General features: G+C 40.1%; 1 protein-coding gene across 27 annotated transcripts in view; it reads left to right on the forward strand.

Annotated features, from left to right (window-relative positions):
• The window catches only part of Macf1 (microtubule actin crosslinking factor 1), a 345,150-nt gene that overhangs the window by 166,530 nt on the left and 157,252 nt on the right, over positions 1 to 21,368 (forward strand). For all 27 annotated transcript variants that reach the window (XM_060379622.1, XM_060379623.1, XM_060379626.1 and 24 more), the window contains 12 exons: positions 12,192 to 12,358; positions 13,095 to 13,207; positions 13,302 to 13,408; positions 14,024 to 14,143; positions 14,294 to 14,389; positions 14,980 to 15,107; positions 15,210 to 15,303; positions 15,484 to 15,638; positions 16,232 to 16,508; positions 17,812 to 17,940; positions 19,361 to 19,438; positions 20,258 to 20,419. In XM_060379622.1, the coding sequence (XP_060235605.1) occupies positions 12,192 to 12,358; positions 13,095 to 13,207; positions 13,302 to 13,408; positions 14,024 to 14,143; positions 14,294 to 14,389; positions 14,980 to 15,107; positions 15,210 to 15,303; positions 15,484 to 15,638; positions 16,232 to 16,508; positions 17,812 to 17,940; positions 19,361 to 19,438; positions 20,258 to 20,419 (1,626 nt within the window). The remainder of the gene's footprint in view (positions 1 to 12,191; positions 12,359 to 13,094; positions 13,208 to 13,301; positions 13,409 to 14,023; positions 14,144 to 14,293; positions 14,390 to 14,979; positions 15,108 to 15,209; positions 15,304 to 15,483; positions 15,639 to 16,231; positions 16,509 to 17,811; positions 17,941 to 19,360; positions 19,439 to 20,257; positions 20,420 to 21,368) is intronic.

The following is a 21,368-nucleotide window of genomic DNA, read 5'->3' on the forward strand; positions in this document are numbered from 1 at the left end:
TTCTTCTTCTTTTTTCTTGGCTAAGCTGTGGACAAATAATATTAACTACAAGGCTGCCCTGGTACCTGAAGATAACCTACCCGATTGACACCAACAGAATGAGGCTAGGGATAAATTCAAATTTTAAGGTGATCTTTGTTTGAAATGTCTTCTTTGGTAATAAATCCCCTCTTGGATAGGCCCATCTCAGTACATCTGTTACTACAACTTGGAGACCCCCCAGTAATGTACCAAAAAGTGTTGAAAAATATCTCTTGGGCTGGGGGTGTAGCTCAGTTGTGGGACTGCCTGCCTAGCATACACAAAGCCCTAGTTTAGTCCTCGCTACCAAGTAAACTGCGCTTGGAGATGCATGCCTGTCATCCCCTCATTCATGAGGTGGATACACAAGGTTATTCTTTACAACATAGTGAGTTATTAGTTAAAGGCTAGTCTGAGATACGTGAGAGTCTGTCTTAAGGAGGGAAAACATCAAAAAATAAAAACCGCCAAGGACTGGCAAGATGGCTTAGTGAGTAAAACTACTTGCTGCATAATGATTAGAGTTTGATTAGGTAGAAAACTGACTCTACAAAGTTGTCTTCTCTGTGACATGTGTAGCCACACACAATAACAAGTAAACTTAAAAAACATAAGTAAATAAAGTCTGAGGCTTTGTATGCATTGTGTGGTAGGGAAGAAGGCAGGGAAGCTACAGATGCCAGTACTGGGGTTTTATTGGGTAAGAGAAAAAATGTTAGAGACAACTTTTATTTATTTATTTATTTATTTTTTAATGGGGTAGATGTTGATGGGTGAAGGAATGCGAACTGCTGGTTTATATTTAAAACCATTGCCATTAAAGTTGATACTATGGAGTCACAATATTTATATAAGAGTCATAGAAAATGATCATTATCAATGTGAGACTTTTTTTTGTTTTGTTTTTTTTGAGGCAGGATTTCTCTGTGTAACCCTGGCTGTCTTAAGACTTGCTCTGTAGACCAGGCTGGCCTCCAACACACAGAGATCTGCCTGCTTCTATCCTTCGAGTGCTGGGATTCAAGGTGTGAACTACCATGCCCAAACTAAGTGTAAGGTTTTCAGAAAGGATGAAGGAGAAACATTCTGGAACTTGTGGTGGAAATCAGTGTTAGATACTGAGCCATGCTGAAGTAGCAATGGTACCTCCGTGGGCTCTGGCTTCTGAGAGCTAAGGTTCTTTACAGTTCTGTGTGGAATCTTTAAAGATTGGTAGGAGAATCTTTGGGGCAGTGAGTGATCTATACCTTGATATTAACAGTAAGATGATTCTTTGGTGGTTCAGTATGTGAGTTTCCATCTAGACATCTGACATGCTTCTGAATTGATGTGTTCATAATGTGGCTATGGACAGACACATTTCCTAAGAAATAGCTTCTTAGGTTAAATGTGAAATTTCTTCAGAATGAAAAGCCTCAGGGCATGAGACCTTCATAGTCTCTGTGTGACATGTGTCTTCATGGAGCTTGTCCCTTCCTTGCCAGCTCTTCACAGGCCTGCAGGAGGAAGGGAGAGGGCAGCATGTTCTGACCCTGTTGGCATTTATAGATGTGGAGTGGGACTCCTGGGCAAGCATTTGCCTTGAGTATGAGCTTCCTCTGTGGAGAGCGGGATCATGAGGCTGGCCCAATGAGAGGAACAACTGCAGCAAGGCTCAGCCCTCCTGGCTCTGTATTGTTTCCTTTTATTGTGTTTTGTTTTTAATGTGTTAGAGAATTATACGTCTCAGAGAGTTGGCTGAGTGACAGTGACGTCTGACTTAGCATAACTTGTTCTGTCTCCTGCTAATTGGCTCAGGGCATGCTCATGGTGCTTTGGTGACATAGCCTTTTCCTGTTTTCTGTGTCTCAGAAATGTTGGCTGATGTGTGTTCTTGCAAGGCGCATGTTTCAGATAATAGAAGGGAACTGGCCAGAGGTACAGTTGAAACTTTCTTTGTTGGGAAATAGTTAATGTAGAAGCAGGGTGATAGAGGGCAGCTGACAAGCATGGTTTCCAGAGTGCTAAGTAGACTCAATGGAACCGGCTAATAGCAGTGTGCTTTGCTCTCAGCCAAATGCCTTTTTGACCCCTTCCATTTCTCATGACTCTTTACTCCTTTCTGCCATCAATATCTAGAATATTTTGTTCATTTAAACAAGGAAAGTTGTTGCAAATTCTATCTTGGCTTCTACTACCAATCTCTTTCCCATACAATTAGTTGATCCCATTGTGTGAGGAAGTGAAGTTCATACCAGTGTCCTTCTGCACGCCTGAGAGTCCCTACAGTTTCAGGAGAGTAGTTATATAAGGCTGGGGGCCAGAATGATGAGAAAGAGGTCAGCTTACATACTGTTTTCTGGGCCTAATTAGCCTTTTCAGTTTATAGTTATCTTTTCCTCATTTCTCCTCTTTAATTATAGGGAGAGTTGTTTTACTCATGTTGGTTTTGTATTGTAAGAAAAAAAAAGTGAAATTAAATGTGATATTACTGGGAGAATTTAGAAGATAGTTTTGATTAGGACTTTGTTTTTTTAGAAAAGGTTTTGTTTCTTATTAAATATGTACTTAGTTAAAAGCTGGACATAGTGGTTCATACCTGCCCATCACTTGGGAAATAAAGGCGGGGGCAGCTTCATGGCTCACAGCTACATCAGGAATTCTTCCCAGCCAGGGGCCAGCTACGTGAGACCCTGTCTCAAAAAAAAAAAAAAGTAAATAAAAATTATTTAATTAAAACATTGCTATAGAATTATTACTTTAGGTCTAACAATGGTGCAACTATGTTTAAGAAGAAACATTTTAGAGACAGTTACTGAAATTTTATAAAGAAAATAATATTTGTGGGGTTTTAGATAGATAGACAGACAGATAGGGGAGGAATGAAGTAAAGTAGGCAGTATAGATGAAACAAGATAGCTATGATAATAGTGAAATTGGAAATTGGGCGCTGAGTACATAGGGGCTTTGACTGTTATCTCTTGGTATGTTTTTGAAATTTTACATTTCAAATGGTAGATCAAGGAAAATGAATTGTAACAATAGTGATGAAATCATTACTTAATGCATATACTTTAAAGGGGCGACAATCTGAGGTGTGTGAAGTGTGCAGCTGGCGTGGCTATGGCTGGAGCAGATTGGCTGGATTTGAATCCCGGCTCTGCAGCTTCCAGAATAGCTTACAGTATAGCTGGTAAATTTGTGTATTTCGGATAATGATAGCATGCACGTGGTAGGAAGAGTTGAAAGAATTGAAAGTGAAGTACAATACAGGTAAGCAATTAATATAATTTAAAGAATCTTACAAATAACATGAAAAGGACAGTTCTTTTGTAGAAAAATAGAGATACAAGCAGTTCACACACACATATGTGTGCACAAATCCTACAGATGCCTCATACACATGAGAAGATGCTCACTGCTGATGAGAACAAGATACCATTTTATACTATTCAAGGCAGAAAAACTTTGAAAATGCCTACTGCAGGAAGATATGGCCTCTGGGGACAAATATAAATTGGTACCGTAATTTGGAATAAATGCCCACACCCTATGACCTTGCCCTTTTATTCTGCTTACCTTCCCCTACAAGATCCTGAATTAGAACTCTGATAGGCCTTCTCCTGCCTTCTTATGTTGGTATAAATACCTTCTCTCTACTTCTCAGATACACAGCTGCTACTAGATTCCCTCTGGCTGGACATCTGTAGTCAGTTATGCACTGACACTCACATAACTCTTGAATGAAAGTTTTCAAGGTGTAATGCCTTCTTTCTAGCAGTTTGAGGTCAGCTGGAAATTTCAGGGCACCATAATCAAATACCTATTTGCTCAGAGCTCTAGTCATTTCATTTCTTGAAGGCTATACAGATTTAAAAGTGCAGCGCTTCAGCCTAGCATTCCAATACCCCCATAATCTAATTTCTGTCCAATCTTGTCTCCTTTCTTTTTTTCCTTCAACTTTTCCATCAATCCCTTATTTACCCCCAGCACACATAATAAATCCCTTATTTACACACACTGCGGTGTGTGCCAGGGTCTCACTACATAGCCTACCTAGGTTGGCCTCAGAAGGCAATTCTATCTCAGTGTCCAGTTTAGAATTTTTTTCTTTCTGTTTTTCAGTTCTGTAACATCCTTTAAGGATGAATCTAAATTATGCTCTTTGAGAAATTTTCTTGATCACTGCAGAGCAAAGTAAATTTCCAACCTTCTGAAACTCTTTGATGTGTTATTATGATTATTATTTATTGGTCATCGAGTTACATATAACTTTCATGCAACTGTGAGATAAGCCAAAAGATGAGCTTTTAAGCTCCAGATACTAGTTCAGTAAACAGAAATTATTATTGTGTTTTAGTTTTTATAGTTTTGTTATCAGCCTCTCAATGAAGGGATAGCCAGGTCATAACAACAACAACAACAACAAAAACAACCAAACAAAAATAACTGAATTAATCTACATCACCATGTACTAGTTCAATTTGTGCTAATTTGTGAAGAGATCAGGTAACATAATCACTTAAAGAAAAGGAGAGATAAAAATACCAAGAGGGTTTAGTAATTCTCCTTAGGAATATAACTTGAAGTGTTGAATGTAATTATATGTAAACTTTAATGTTAAAAATGTTTTTTAAAGGGACAGAGAGATGCCTTAGGAATAAAGGTACTTGCTGCCCTTCTGGGTTCCAACTATAGAACCTACATAGGGAAGCAGAAAACCAGTTCCTCCAAGCTGTCCTCTGACCTCCACATGTACGTTGTAGAACAAGCACAGGTGTCCCCAACACACATACTCACACACAAACACATACACCACACTGTAGACAGATAGGCAGGCAGGCAGACAGATAGATATAGAACTGTTTTTAAGAGGTTGGATGGTTGACTTGGTGAGTAAAGTACTTCTTGTGAAAGCATGGGGACCAGAATTCAAATCCCCAGCACCACATAAAAAGTCAGGGATAGTAGCTATTCTAGCTTAATTGGTGAGTGCCACATTCAATGAGAGACCCTATCTAAAAAATAAGATGAACAATGATCGAGGACATTGACATCTGACCTTTGCCCATGTGGTGACACACACAGACACACATGCACACAAACGAATGCATGTGCACACAAGCTTGAGTGAATTTTTAAGGCCTGGTGGATAGCCTAGTAAAATGGTCTTGCTAACATGAGGACTGGAGTTTGATCCCCAGAACCCACCTATGCAGCCAGTGTTTTGCTACTTTGTGGGTTCCTTTCCCTCTTCCACCCTTCTCTATTCCTCTACTTCTTCCCATTCAACCCCTAACATTAGATAGGAGAGAAAAAAGAATAGAGGGGAAAGGGGGCAATGTTATACTTCCTGCTGATTAGGGGCATCAAGTTCCTTGGGACAAGTTTGATCTTCACTGTCAGGATATCTAATTTCTTCTCATGTATTTGCACATAACTAATTGACAAACTGTAACCAATAGCAACCAGAAGCATCCAGCTACCAACCAGCTAACAGCAACACCACCTCTCAAGGCCCTAGCATTTCTATGTCTTCTGAAAACTTCCCAGAATTCCAAACAAAACACACTTACAGAAACTATCTGCAGCTGGCAAAACCAATTCTCTGCTAGGGCACGAGGCAAATCATAGTCAGCTGCTGCAAAGTAGCCCCCCCCCCCCACCTGGGATTAAAATGAAAACATTCTTATATTACTGTGGGGGGGTTGTGTGTTTGTTTTTAAGAAATCAAATCTACAAACTCTAACTACACACATATGAAAAGCCAGCACAGTAACTTGTAATCACAGTTCTGCGGAAGTGGAGATCCAGTTCTTTTCCTTATACTCTATGGGTACTGAGAGAATTTACCTCAGGTTGTCAGACTTGATGGCAGGTGTCCTTTGCCCACTGAGCCATTTTGCCAGCCCCACATTAATGCTTTTTAAATTATTTATGTTAGTTATAAAGTATCCATAGCCTGGTGGTCACTACTCCAGTGTTACACAACTAGATTCCTGTGGGTTGGAATCAAATTTCTGGAGACCCAACGTGTGGCTGAATTACAAAAGTCATCAAAAGAGGGTTGGAGAGATGGTTAAGACCATCAAAAGAGGGTTAAGACCACGTACTGCTCTTCTGAAGATGATGAGTTAATTCCCAGCACCAACATGGCAGTTCACAACTGTCTAATGCTGTTCTTCTGGTGTGCAGATGTACATGCAGATAAAGTAGCCATATAAATGAGGGAATGAATGAAGGAATGAATGAATCTTAAAGAGATATAGTTTATATTTCTAAAAAATTGCTCATCTAGTATCTTTACCAATAAAAAGGTATTGATAGTAAAGTTGACATTTGAATAGCGTTTTTAATATAATCATAAAAATGCTAAATCAATTACACACACAGTTTAATGCCATTATGTCTTTTTATTTTTATTGTGGAGGGGGTATGGATGTATGTAGGAATGTGTGTTTGCGCGCACACACAAGTATGCACATATATCTGAGATCCAGAGGTTTACAACATGGAGCATCTTCCTCAGCTTTGTTTTTCAGTTTCTTACTGAACCTACAGCTTACTAATTGCCTAGTCTAGATGGCCAGTGAACTCCAAGGCTCTACCTATCTCACTTCCACAGCAGACTATTGCACCTGGCTTTTCCATGGATATTGGGAATGTTTGTATGTCATTCTACTTTATAACAGCCTCAGGTCATTGTCTATTATATATGTGGGCGTGGGTAGCATTCATTTCTCTACCCCTGTTTTATTTCTACTCATGTCATCATTTAGAGAATTAGTTGGGATAGCCTTAATTTATTGAGATATGGTGTGTCTTAGCTATATTCTTAGAGGACAAACGCTTCATTTTGAGCTTTTTTTCTTTTTTTCACTGGCTTCTACCTACTAAAACATCACAGGGGTCTCTGAGCAGACTGTTAGCATTTCTGGTTGGGCTTACTTGCTCGCCTCTGTCTCAACATTGCTTTCTCTGTAAATTGTTTCCCTGACTGAACTGCTTAAACTCAAGGCCTGAAACTATGCTTTTATTTTGAGCTTCTAAAACTTAGTGTTTTCTTGGGAACTGATAACAGAATGAATAGATAACATGCGACTTCTTTTCTTCTCTATGCTGCCTGGCATAGGGTTAGGATGTTTGGTAATGCTTATGGGATTATTAGGAAACATTATGCTTGTGGGAATGCCTCAGCGAAGGAATTACCTGAGTCTTGGGTAGTATATGATAGGAGGAGATTGGAGTAGACATGTATAGTCTCCGGCTTGGTAGTGACACTATCCTCTTACCACTCAGAGGAGGAAACTCCCTGGATTAGAAGCTGGATCTCTGCATCTGAGCTTTAAGGGAAATGCTTTTGCAGATCCTAGTGGATGATGCATATGCCACTAGAGCATCACAAAAAGAGAGGGACAAAAGCCAAATTTGATTGCTGAGCTGCTTGTGATGATAATTGTATTTTTCACAACTAGTTTACAGTCTAGAAAGGGTAGTAATCCAAGCAAGCATGGTATTTTTTTCTTTCCCTGAGAGAGCCAAACATTTCCTTTCTCATTAAGGCAGTGTTGAAAATCTGAAGTAAAGCTCAAGTAGTTAAGAGGACTGGCCAACCTTTAGGGGACCTAAGTTCCAGGGATTCCAATGCCTTCTTCAGGCACTGCATGCATATGGTACATGCAGGCAAAACTCATGTACGTATAATAAATAATTTTTAAAGTAGGTTTAATGCAATGTACTGATAGACATTGTGACTGTGATTGGCAGGTTGGAGATGTCAGTAGAGAGACAGATGTGGTTCTATTGATTAAATAATTAGAATTTAACTTTTGGTAAAGAAATCAAATGCTCAGAGTTCATTTTGCTAATTCTTTCCTTTTTTTATTTTACCAAATTATTTTCTGATTCCTCTTAATATGTACATGAAGCAACTGCAATGAAAGTGATGGGTATATGTCAGTGCCTAGTGGTTATATCCATTAAAACAAACATGTAGAAATATTGTTAAGGAGAATAGAGTTGACTTCAGGGAGTGACTGTTTATACTGAGCCCAGAGGATGGTGGCTTTTGGGAACTGTACTACTTATTAAGCCCTCATTTCACAGTTTCATAGCTTTCTCCATCAAACCAGTATACTTGGAATTGACTGAATTTTATGCCATAGTTTCATACCACTTATATATTTGTATGAAATTGATGGATCTGAATTAACTTACAAAATGAGTTTAAACTATAAAAATGTTGAGTATCTGCAGTAACCATTTAGCTTTATGGTATGGAAAACAAAAATCTGAAAGTTGTCTGGTGAACATAGAGTCAGAGCAGAGAAGTTGTGAGTGCTGGAAATATTTGTAGAAATATCTTATCACCAGGCACTATCAAAGTCCAATAATCTGAACTTCCTTTATGAGGATATAGCTGTCAGGGCAGAACTCTGTACCCTGGAGCTTGCTAGTTAGACTTCCATTTCATTCACCTTGACATACAAATGCCTTCTTGGGTTCTCTTTTCTAGACTCCAAGCAAAACTCCATACTTTTCTGTTCTTGAACTCTGCCTTAAGGCATCTTGGCAGCATTAGTAGTCTGCAGGGCTTCCTGGTTTATTTATTTATTTATTGTTTTTTGTTTGTTTGTTTGTTGTTTTTTTTCTAATCCTTAATAAAGTATTAAAGTTTCTGGCCCTGATTTTCCTGATTTTAAAATACAGAAGCACACTGACTCACAACAGGGTTATATCCCAATTTGATTTATGTATTTAATGTGAAATTGTGTTAACATTGTAATTGAAAAATGTATTTTAGCTGGACATGGTGGCACACACTTTTAATCTCAACACTCAGGAGGCAGAGGCAGGCAGATCTCTGAGTTTGAGGCCAGCCTGGTCTCCAGAGTAAGTTCTAGGACAGCCAAAGCTACACAGAGAAACAAAAACAAAACAAACCAAAAAAAGAAGTCAAAGATAAAGGGAACAATAATATGAGAAATAGGGTGTTTAATATATATAACCTACCAAGCATCATGGTTTAACCTGGACCACGTTAAACTACACAGAACACTTATGTTAGCCTACAACTGAGCGAAGTTATCTAACGTAATACAAAGCCTCTCATAATGATGAACTATTTAGCACCTGGTGTAATTATTGACTGCTGTTCTACTGAGCTTCTGGAGCAGTAGTTGACTCTGGGGAGCTGGCTGCTTTGAGGCAGTGCCCGTGATAGAGAGAGCAAAGAGATGGACGTCCTATTGATATGTCCATGCCTCTATTGTCCGAATTACTTAGGCCTAAAATTATTCTTGGAAAATGGGTTTACTATTTATTTGTTTATTTTTGAGACAGGGTTACATTCTATGTTGCTGGCTAGCTTGCAACTCTGTGTAGTTCATGCTGACCTTGAATTTGTGGTAAGCCTCCAGCTTCTGTGTCTCAAATGCTGACATTCTAGGTGTGTACCACAGAATTGGCAAGAGTAGAATGCTGTTCTGTTGTTACAAAGCATACTAGATACTAAATACTACCTATGTCACCTTATTTTGTCTGTTTAAATACTCCAAGAAGTTACTGTCCTTTGTTAAATAGGGGAAGAAATGTAGTAACAAGCATAAACTTTTTGTCTGAGGTCACAATCCTCTTTTTTTTTGTTTTTTTTTAACTTTTATTAATTACACTTTATTCACTTTGTATTCCCCCATAAGCCCCTCCCTCCTCTCCTCCTAATCCCATACTCCCACCCCCTTCTTCACGCATGCCCCTCCCCAACTCCACTGATAGGGGAGGTCCCCTCTCCTTCCTTCTGAGCTTAGTCTATCAGATCTCATCAGGAGTGGCTGCATTGTCTCCTGTGGCCTGGTAAGGCTGCTTCCCCGTCAGGGGGAGGTGATCAAAGAGCAGGCCAATCAGATTATGTCAGAGGCAGTCCCTCTTCCCATTACTATGTAACCCACTTAGACACTAAACTGCCACGGGCTACATCTGTGCAGGGGTTCTAGGTTATCTCCATACATGGTACTTGGTTGGAGTATGAGTCTCTGGGAAGACCCCTGTGTTCAAATTTCTGGTTCAGTTGCTCTCCTTGTGGAGTTCCTGTCCACTCCTGATCTTACTGTTTCCCACTTCTTACATAAGATTCCATGCACATTGACCAACAGTTGGCCGTAAGTCTCAGCATTTGCTTTGATAGTCTGCATGGCAGAGTGGTCACAATCCTCTTAAATGTCTCTTTTCATGAATAGTCTGAGAACAAACTCTTATACTTTTTCTTGTTAAGATTATTTTATTGTTTTCAGTATAAAAGTAAAGTGTGCTCGTTATCTTTCTTTGGGAGGCACTGAGGGTACAATTAGTACTGTGTAGTTCATGCTTTGACTTTATATGCTGCCCTGAATTTGCTTTTTACTGGATTCTTGGTAGACTTTACTATCATATGATTTCCTTTTATTTATTTTTCCTATTTCATTTTAAGCTGAATAATTATTAATTAAAAAGTCCCTGATGTTTGGTCAGCACATGAGGCAAATGTGTGCAGTATTCAAGAGAACCTCAGAGGTTAATTCTTCCCAGCACTAATGCATCCAGTGGCCAGGAGCTCGCCCTCATTTCCAGATAGTTGAGGTGTAACATATAGTGCCCATCCCCTCAAGAAATCTACAGCCTTTAGAATAAGGTTAAATATATGAGCTAATAGTTGGTAATACAAAATAGCATCCTGTTAAAGGATAATAAAGGCTGCCAGGGCTTTGGGAATTAAACAAGAACTGAATGAAGACTATCTTTCAGTGAAGAGAGAAATGAAACCTTTTTACATAACCCCAAGCTTGGGATAGATTAGTATGTAATCTTGTCATCTTTCACAGCACCCCTGAAAAGAGAGAAGTTATCATTCCCATTTTACAGATGTGATAGCTGACCTTGAAGTTAAGCAGAATGGAATTCAAACTTGGGTCTGTGTGGAATTATATGCACACTTATATTCTGCATTACCATCTCTCCAGAATAGATCTTATGCTTTACTTTGAGATGTCTTCAAATATCATTTTTTTTTCTTACAATAACATTTTGTACAGGGCTGAAGAGGTGGTTTAGTATACTCACTGCTCTTCCAGAGGACCCAAGTTCAATTCCCAGCACCCACAGTAGGCAGCTCATGACCACCTGTAATTCCAGCTTCAGGTGAATCTGTCACCCCTTGCATCTGTGGGCCCCTGTACTCATGTTCACAAACCTGCACAGAGACAGATACATATAAACCAGGTGGCAGGAGCACATGCCTTTAATGCCAGCACTAGGGAGGCAGAGAAGGTAGAATTCTCTGAATTTGAGGTTGGTCTACAAAGTGAGTACCAGGACAGCCAGAGCTATACAGACAAACCCTGTCTCAACCTCCTGCAACCCCCAAATCTAAAAGGTACATGCTAAGAAAATTGAAGATAGAAAAATCACACGTAAAGCTACCATTTGGAGATAAGTGTGATTACCAGTTTGTTGTGTGTGTCTCAATGTTTGGGTTTCTATAGAAAATGTGCATATCTGTATCACATACATGTATGTGCACATGTTTGCATGACTACATACTTAAAGGATATTTTTTAACCTTTATATAAAATCAGGATAGCTATGTATATTATTTTGTTTCTATTTGTATCTTTTTTATAAAATGTAGTGACTATTTTCCAATGTGTACCTTTTTAAATGCAACAAAGACTCTGTTCTGTGTATGTGCTATAATTTGTAACCAGTAATTTCTCATTAGAATTTAAGCTCTTTATAACTTTTTACTGTCTTATGCTTACTTTTGCTCAATAAACATTTTCATATAAACTATTTTTTACATATTCTTGATCATTTCCTAACAACTTTTAAGTATCTTTTAAGACTTGATTCACAACTGACATCCAGCACAGCTGTGCTGTGTATCTTCCACAGTATGCTCTCACATGATAATGTCCACTGGTGAATATGCTCGCATTTCTGATCATTATCCTTACAGAACAACTAACCTTTTCTGGTTTGATAGGTTTTCATTTCTGTTTCTCTGACTACCAGAGAAGTTGAGTATTTGGAGTTGTCATCAACAGCGCTGCCAGACAGCCTTGCATCTCTCTTCCTTCACAAGTCATAATATATAGAGAAGAGAAAGACAAAAGGCTCTGTCTTATCTGAATGTCATTCCATGTCCTGTCTGTTTACAGATCTCTGACATTTACATTAGTGGAGAATCAGGGGATATGTCAGCCAAGGAGAAACTACTCTTATGGACTCAGAAAGTAACAGCTGGTTACACAGGAATCAAATGCACCAACTTTTCTTCCTGCTGGAGCGATGGGAAAATGTTCAATGCACTGATTCACCGATACAGGTACGGGCAGTGGAATCTCAGTGCTCCTAGAATTCTCATCTCATTTGTAATTGATTGTCACTCCATCTTCACCTTCCACCAAGAATTAGACTGAATCATTGATTTGTTTGAAAAGCAGTCTTATTGAATCCACTGTTTGAGGCACTGGCCTAAGGAGTGAAGCCAGTCAGAGTTCCTGCTTTTGGGGAGCTGATGTTCCACTGAGGAGAATAGGCAGTAAGCAGAAAAATAACTGCCTGCTCTTGTATAGTGGCAGGTACTGTGAAAGGACACAATTAGGGTTGTGGTAATTTGGACAAAGGTGGCCAGAGACAGCCTCTTAGATGAGGATGTTAGGCTCTGAGGTCAGAGCCTCCTAAGTAGGAGGAAGAATTAGTGCACAGAGCCTGAGGAGGGACTGGGTCAAAGTGAGGAGCAGTAGGTAACTTGGTATGATATGAGGACGGAAGACGGGAATTTTAACCACAAAAGCAAAAATAACTTGAGCTCTGAACAGTCATACATATGCCTCGATTTTCAGTTTATACCAGTTCATTGATTTGGGTAAGCTTGGAATTAAGTAGCAGTAGCCTCCTTGTGTGCAATTAAAAATGGAATCAGGGTCAGTGTCCTTCATCTCCTACTTTCTCTCTAATTAACTTGGTGTTTTCCGTTCTGGAAACTGTTAAGAACTTCTTGTGTGAACTCAAATGCTCTGTAGACAGTAGTTTTCATGTCTCTTGCTGGACTTTTGCAGACCCGATCTGGTAGATATGGAGAGAGTACAAATCCAGAGTAACCGGGAAAATCTCGAACAGGCTTTTGAGGTAGCTGAGAGGCTCGGGGTTACCCGGTTGCTGGACGCAGAAGGTGAGAGTCACTAGGCCTTAAGTACACTGGCATGTTTTCGTCATTCCTTCCGGCAAGCTCCCCTGTTCTGACCAACTCCTTATCTTTCTCTCAGATGTGGATGTGCCATCTCCAGATGAAAAGTCTGTAATCACTTACGTGTCTTCAATTTATGATGCCTTCCCCAAAGTCCCCGAGGGAGGAGAAGGGATCAGTGCTACGGTAAAAGAACATTTTCCTAAAATACCGATTCATAGAGGTAGAATGCCTCCATTAGATAGTGTTTCTTAAGTTCTCTTATGCATAGAGGACTTTCACAAAGACCACCTGAGTCTAATTATCTCTGTCATAATGGACACTGTTCCTGAGAATGAACCTTGATGTTGCTAATTTTGCGCCATTTGTCATAGACTATTTGATGTTACATGCCAGGAAAAAAAAATGTTCTTTTCCTCCCCAGCTGTAATTCAAAATGAAGCGGTGTCTTTTGGCTACCGATAGATGGTTGCTTAGGCACCATGGCTATGTGCCCTAGGCTAGCCTGCTGCCTCAGCCTCCCCAGTACTGTAATTACAATGTGAAGAATACCATGCCTGGCAAATATCATGGTTCTTAGTTGTAGTCGTTTGGTTTATAGTCTTTCTACCATTCAGGATATTGAATGTCAGTCTGGGATTCCTTGAGGAGCTTTGAGACTGAGACTTTGAGCATTATGTTGGGTGCTGTCTGGGTGTTTAGAAGAGGGCTTTGTATGGCGTGGGGTGACCTGAGCCACTGTGCTGTTGCTACTGCTGGACAATGCAAATCAGGTCTATGCTGTTTACCTCCTGACTATAGGAAGTGGACTCCAGGTGGCAAGAATACCAAAGCCGAGTGGACTCACTCATTCCCTGGATCAGACAGCATACAATCTTGATGTCAGATAAATCTTTTCCTCAGAACCCTGTTGAACTAAAGGTAAAAGCGTGGACTTACGCTGCTTTTTATCAATTCTCTCTGGGATTAAACCTCAGAGCTTGATGCTGCTGGCTCTAATGAGGTGGTATGAAAAATTGGTCCCTGTTGCTTTAGTATATTAATTCATTCATCAAATATTAATCTTTGTAGGCACTTTATAACCAATATATACACTTCAAAGAAACAGAAATTCTGGCCAAGGAAAGAGAAAAAGGAAGAATCAAAGAGTTATATAAATTGTTAGAGGTAAGGAAGCATTTCTTTGGCTAAGACTGGGGCTTGCTGGTTTGTCCTATTGTTGCTTCCTAGTAGATTCCACCTGTTCTCCTTTTACCCTGCAATAGCAGTAGTACCCTTGGTGGTAAAGGAACAGTACCAACAATCTGTAATTATTAAAGGAGATACTGGAAAATAGCATCTCTATTCAGAAATCTTTTTTCCTTGCTTTTAAGAGGGAAACTAAATCTTACCCTCAGGTGACAAGGAAGGAGACTTCTATTTGTATTTTGTTTACTGGATTTGAAGCTGTAGAGTTGGGTGTGTTTAACCTAGCCAGAATCAGGTTCATTTAGAAGACAGATTTCTAGAGATGATAGAGAGATGGAAAGATTTAGAGCAAGTGTTCTCTGCACATCAGAGCTTAGATATAAAAGTTTTGGTTCTTAAGTTGTTAGATATTTTATTCTTTTCCTATATTAGATAGTGGGGGAAACTGTTGATTGACTAGAATTCCCCCCCCCCAAAAAAAAGAAGAAGAAGAAGCAAAGTACAAGTAATAGATGTAAACAGGCCAGAGAGCAAGACTGTGGTTTGGGATTGACAAGTATCTCTTTCAGGTGTGGATTGAATTTGGCAGAATTAAGCTGCCTCAAGGCTATCACCCTAATCACGTAGAAGAAGAATGGGGGAAACTCATCATTGAAATGCTAGAGCGAGAGAAATCCCTACGGCCAGCTGTGGAAAGGTGGGTCCAGAAGATAGTCTGATAGTCCTTGGGAGCTACTTCGAGTCTTGTACTTCATTATGGGTTTTTTGTACTTCATTATGTACTTTTTATGGGTTTTAGACTGGAATTGCTGCTGCAGATTGCAAACAAAATACAGAATGGTGCTTTGAGCTGTGAAGAAAAGCTGACACTAGCTAAGAACACACTGCAGGCTGTGAGTGTTTCTTTTGTCCTACATCTTATGCCACATGCCCTCCACTCGTCACCCAGCTGCTCCAACAGTCAAATGAGCAGCTGACAGTTCCAGCTGTGTTACCCTCTTTTTCTTGGTTTTCTCCAGCCTAGTGGGCGAGAGCAATGGTGTGTTCTTACCTGTATTCTCTTTCTGTGGCAGGATGCTGCACACTTGGAATCAGGACAGCCAGTCCAGTGTGAGTCAGATGTCATTATGTACATTCAGGAGTGTGAAAGTCTCATCAGGCAGCTGCAGGTGGATCTCCAGATCCTCCGGGATGAAAATTACTACCAGTTAGAAGAGCTGGCCTTTAGGTGAGGAGGAAGGGGGCCCAGAGGGAGGACTTGCTTGCCGGGAGCTTGTGTATCGAGATAGAAACAAGAACCAGGCACTGAATCTTCAACTTGACTCCCAGACTTCTGTGGCTCTAGGGATACTGGGTACACATTCTATAAGCAGGAGATTGTCCACGGTGAGTTTCCACTTTTCACACCCCTCCCTTAAGTGCCTCTAGTATATTTCCTGATCACCGGGCCACTTACTGTGCTCCTTTCTATTTTAGAATGACCTGCAAAGGTATGCCAGCACATTTGGCTTTGAAACACTGGTGGTCTAGTGAACTCATTTACGATATAGAGTGTCTAAAGTCACATGGCAACCCAGCATTTTTTCTTACGACCTTCAGGAGTCACATAAATACTACATTACATCCTTCCAATTAACACTTGGCATTTGCCTTGAAAACTCCAAACAAGATGATGTTAAAATACCACTTTGCACTCCTATAACACTTTTTCAAAACACTTTTCCTGATTTGGTCTCATTTTTATTTTTACCATGTGCTTGTTAAACAGATAATGAAGATTTTATTTTAAGCATATAAAACATGTCTCTTCTTCTTCCTCAGGCTCATGCGTCTGCAGGATGAGCTGGTCACCCTGCGCTTAGAGTGTACAAATCTATACCGGAAAGGCCATTTCACTTCGCTTGAATTGGCTCCACCCTCCACTTTAACCACTACTCATTTGAAAGCAGAACCCCTGAACAAGACAACTCATTCTTCTTCTACTTCCTGGTTTCGAAAACCTATGACCCGCACTGAACTTGTATCTATCTCTTCCTCTGAAGATGAAGGCAATCTCCGATTTGTTTATGAACTACTTTCTTGGGTAGAAGAGATGCAGGTGGGTATATGTCCAGAAAGTCTTCTTAAGAAGACCAGATTGCTTTGTGTTCCTGGTAGAGAACACCTTAATTACTGATCCTGTCTGTATCTAAGATTCCTTCTTTTTAAATGTCCCTTTGCCTCTCCACTATTTAGCCCATGCTGGCCCAGAAGTCCAGCATGGCCAGTATAGCCTAGACTATCCTTGAACTCATTATCTTCCTGCCCCAGCCTCCTGAATGGCACTACAGGCATATGCCACCATTCCTGATTCCTTTCTCCTTATATTCTAAATGGACAGGGTCATTGTAGATTTTCATAATCCCATACTGCGTAGCACAGGTTTTTCTGACTTGAAGCCCTTTGGGAATCTATTACCTTCTGCTAACTGGGCCCTAAGTGATAGCTTGTGAGACATCTGTAGTATCTATTTATCTGAGCTATCTTTTTTGATGTTTCCTTGTTGGAAAAAGAGTTTATTCTTCAGTTTTTGTAGCTTTAATCATATATCTTAAGTTTAAACAAAACTGATATATTTATTCTACAAAGTCCAGTGGCACGACTTAATTATATTCTAGGTTAAATACTCAAATTTAACATTGTTCTATTCCATGTAATGCCTGTGAGCCCATGACTTGGGAGGCTGAAGCGGGAGATGATAAGTTACAGGCATGCCTGGACTATGTACTAGAACACCCATCTCAAAGGGGGAAAAAACAGGGTGGGGGGCAAAGACAGAAAGAAATTGTCTATTGATTAGTACTGATCTGCCCCCCTCCCTTGTCTACTCTGCGAAATTAAGAGACTCATAGTGATTTGTTGTTGTTTTATTTAAGACAAGATCTCTATGTAGACCAGGCTGGCCTGATACTCAGAGATCTGCCTGCTCTTGCCTACTGAATGCTGGATTAAAGACATGTACCATCATGTCTTGTGACTCTATAGAGGGGAATGTTTGAACATTCAGCCTGTTAAGACTCCTTTCTGACTGATATACTCAGGACTGTTTTCTCATATGCCACCACTGCTGTGGGTAGTAGGGCTTCCTCTCTTGTTCTCAAGGGTTGGCTTTGGTGAATTTTCCTGTAAGAAGCTATGGAATGACAAAGACTGTTCAGATGCCCGATTCTTATCCCTAGCCACTCTGTTTTTTAAGTCAAGGTCTTATGTAGTTCAGGCTGGCCTGGAAATTCTGAGCCTCCGTCTCTATGAGATTACTAGCATGTGCCATGCTGTTACCCCTTATCATCTCATCCAGATGTTGACTCTTACCACTTTGTTTTCCTCTGTAAATTATAACACATCTGTGCTTTCTTTTTCAGATGAAACTGGAACGAGCAGAATGGGGAAATGATCTGCCTAGTGTGGAGTTGCAGCTGGAAACACAGCAGCACATCCACACCAGTGTGGAAGAGCTGGGCTCAAGTGTCAAAGAGGCTAGGTTGTACGAGGTATATAGCATTCAGAATCTAATTATGAGGGTTCTGGTGAGGAGCAGATAGTGGGAGGTGTGTTCAACACTGCTGTTTTTAAGAAGGAAAAGGCTCTGAAAAATAGAGTGTATAATGAATAACACTTTATAACAAATTCCCAGGTTATACAAAGTGTCTCTATTAACCTTTGAACTAACTGTGAGAAAAGTATTTATTTTCATTTTTAAAAGATTTTAAAATTTCTATTTGTTTATTTATCTACTCTATCTATCTATCTATCTATCTATCTATCTATCTAGTTATCTAGTATGTGAGTGCTCTATCTGTAGGTACACCTGCATGCCACAAAAGAGCATCAAATCCCTGTGAAGATGGTTGTGAGCCACCATGTAGTTGCTGGGATTTGAAATCAGGACCTCTGGAAGAGACAGTGCTCTTAACCTCTGAGCCATCTCTCCAGCCTCCAAGAAAAGTATTTAAACTAACTGATATCTTTATACTGAAAGAACAAACATGATTTTAGGGGCTAGAGAGATAGTTCAGTGGTTACGGGTACGCACCGAGCGTGAGGGCACATGTGCTCTGGAAAGCAGAGGCCAGCCTGGTCTACAAGTTAGTCCAGGACAGCCAGGGCTACAGAGAGAAACCCTGTCTCAGGAAAAAACAAAGAGTGCATATTGCTCTTATAGATGATCTGAATTTAGTTCCCAGCACCCACATTAGATGGCTTACAATGCCTGCCTGTACCTCTAGAACCTATGCAGACACCGGCACTCAGATGAATCTACTGCGCATAGGCACCGCATGCGCATGCGCGCACACTGTTTTAAGAAATAAATGAAAAAATTAAGTGATATTGAAAGCTAAAGTCAGAACTAGTAAGTAAAAGTATCTAAACTCAGGCCTCTGTCCCTGAAATTCATATTTGTTCCCTTTTGCTATGAGCCTGCAATAAAGAGCTAGTGTGGAGAAACTGCTTCTTTGGTCCATTCTCCATCACTTCATTCTGTCGTCGTTTGAGGGGTTTGCCTTGGTTTGGCTTCTGGTGGTAGCGGACCAAACTTAGGGGCTCAGTCCCTGCTAGGCAAGTGCTTTATTACTGAGAAGCGCCCATGCTCCTGTATTCCTCTTTTGTTTTTATCACTCCTCCTCCCTCATAGGAGCAAATGAGTAGTTGGGTAGTCATCAGGTGTAGACTTTCTTAGAAGTCCCTGAATTTCTAGAAGCACAGAAACATGGGGAGTGTTGGTTTGGTTACCCTGATGAATTGCTGTCCACTCAAGCCATAAAGTCTGACCTAGAAACTTGCCTATATTTCCCAGAGCAGCAAGCCCTCACCCAAGTATCAATCAACATCCTGTTTACATGGTTGAAGCCACACTGCATAGTTTATTCACTGATTCGCTAATGTCTTTTTATTTCATTCATTTTGTGTCAGGGAAAGATGTCCCAGAATTTCCATGCCAGCTATGTTGAAACTCTTGGGAAGTTGGAGACACAGTATTGTAAATTGAAGGTAAGTTTTGACTGGTTGACTTAGATTGTGCTCATGGAGAATCTGGCTCCCTCCAAATAATACTCTTCCCCAATTCAGAAAGCACATGGTTTGAGTATGTCTTAGTTTTCGTTTTATTAGGTTATATTTACAGTGTAATTATTCCTATGGGCTATAACATTTTTGAGGTATTATCTCCCTGCATAGCTCATGCTGGCCTTTAAACTATCCTCACCTCAGCTCAGCCTCTGAAATACCAATGTTGTAATTGTATTCCATTGCAGCAAGCTTCTGGATTCCTAAAGGGTCAGAAACCACTGCTCTGGAAAATTGTAAACTAGTAAAATAAACCTTAGCCAGGATTTTCATCAAAGGCTATATGTATTTTGAGGTGCCATAATTAAAAAATTTAGATTGCTGGAGAAGCAATTCCTCTTTTTGTTTGTTTGTTTGTTCTCTTTTACTGAGGTTGTCCATAGTAGGATGAGTCAAGATAACTCTTTATGGAAGAACCCTCAGAAAGGTCTTGTGAGTCACATCTTCAACATAAGGTTGACAGTGACCCTGGAAATTTTGTATCAAACTGTGTAAAACTTGAGCCCACAGAGAAAAACCCAGATATTAAAGAGCAGGCCTGAGGGATGTAGGTGGCTTAGTGGCAGAGTATCTCCTAGCATGCCTAAGGCTTTGGGTTTAAATACCAGCACTTTAAAAAGAAAGAAAGAAACAAAAAACCTAGGCTTCGTGTATTTCCTGGGCTGTTCTTTCGTGATGTCACTGTGTTATCTTCCCCATTTGCAAAGGCTGGCACTCTAATCTTTTAACTCTTGCTTTGTCCAGGAGACTTCTAGCTTCCGAATGAGGCACCTTCAGAGCTTGCACAAATTTGTCTCCAGAGCTACAGCTGAACTGATCTGGTTGAATGGGAAGGAGGAAGAAGAACTAGCATGTGATTGGAGTGACAGTAATCCCAATATCTCAGCCAAGAAAACCTACTTCTCTGTGAGTCTCACACAGCAGGGCTGTCCTGTGGTGGTGGCAGGAGACAGAATCCGTCTACAAAGAAGGCTTCTAGAGCAGCCATTCCCAATCTGTGGGCTGCGACCCCTCGGCAACCCTCTCTCTCTAAAAATATTTACCTTACAATTTATAACAGTAGCAAAATTACAGTTATGAAGTAGCAACAAAAAACAATAATTTTATGGTTTTGGGGGTTGCCACAACATGAAGAACTGTGTTAAAGGGCGCAGCATTAGGAAAGTTGAGAACCGCTGCTCTAGAGTTACGTGCTGATACATAGAATGTGGCTTCTGCTCGTTGCATCTGTTCTGTGAGAAATGTGTACAGAGGAACAAGAGCCCATGAGCGGATTTATTTTGAGCAGCTAAAGACCCAGTTTGCAAGTTGCATCATCTCAGAAATTAACATAGCTTTGTTGTTACGATCACAGGGTCTGTAGTGTGATGAATCTAAATGCAAGTTCTTATTTGTCCACTAACTAGCTCTGTGACCTTGGGCAAGGTATTTAGTGTCTCCTGGCTCTTGTAAAATGGGATAATAACTATTTGAAAGGGTTGTATAAAAAGTTGAGTAAGACTTAAATAGGCTAATCTAAGCAAAGTGCTTTATTATACAGGAGTTAATATTACTTAACTGAGTTGTACTTTTAGATTTTTTTATAATAGTTTGAATTCTTATTAAAATTTTGGTCTTTATCTCTTAGCATGGTTGGGAAAATCCATTATTAATGGAGCAATACCTTCTACTCTCTTCTCCCCTCCTTCTCTGTCTCTGTCTCTCCCTCCTCTCTAATCTTTAAAAATTATTTCCTTTATGTTTACGGGCATTTTGCTTGCATATATGTCTGTGAACCACATGTATGAGTTACAGACAGTTGTGAGCTACCATGTGGGTGCTGGGAATTGAGCACTGTTCTTTCAGAAGAGCAGTC

The sequence above is a fragment of the Meriones unguiculatus genome, chromosome 3, assembly GCF_030254825.1.
Source record: "Meriones unguiculatus strain TT.TT164.6M chromosome 3, Bangor_MerUng_6.1, whole genome shotgun sequence".
Classification (NCBI taxonomy): domain Eukaryota; kingdom Metazoa; phylum Chordata; class Mammalia; order Rodentia; family Muridae; genus Meriones; species Meriones unguiculatus.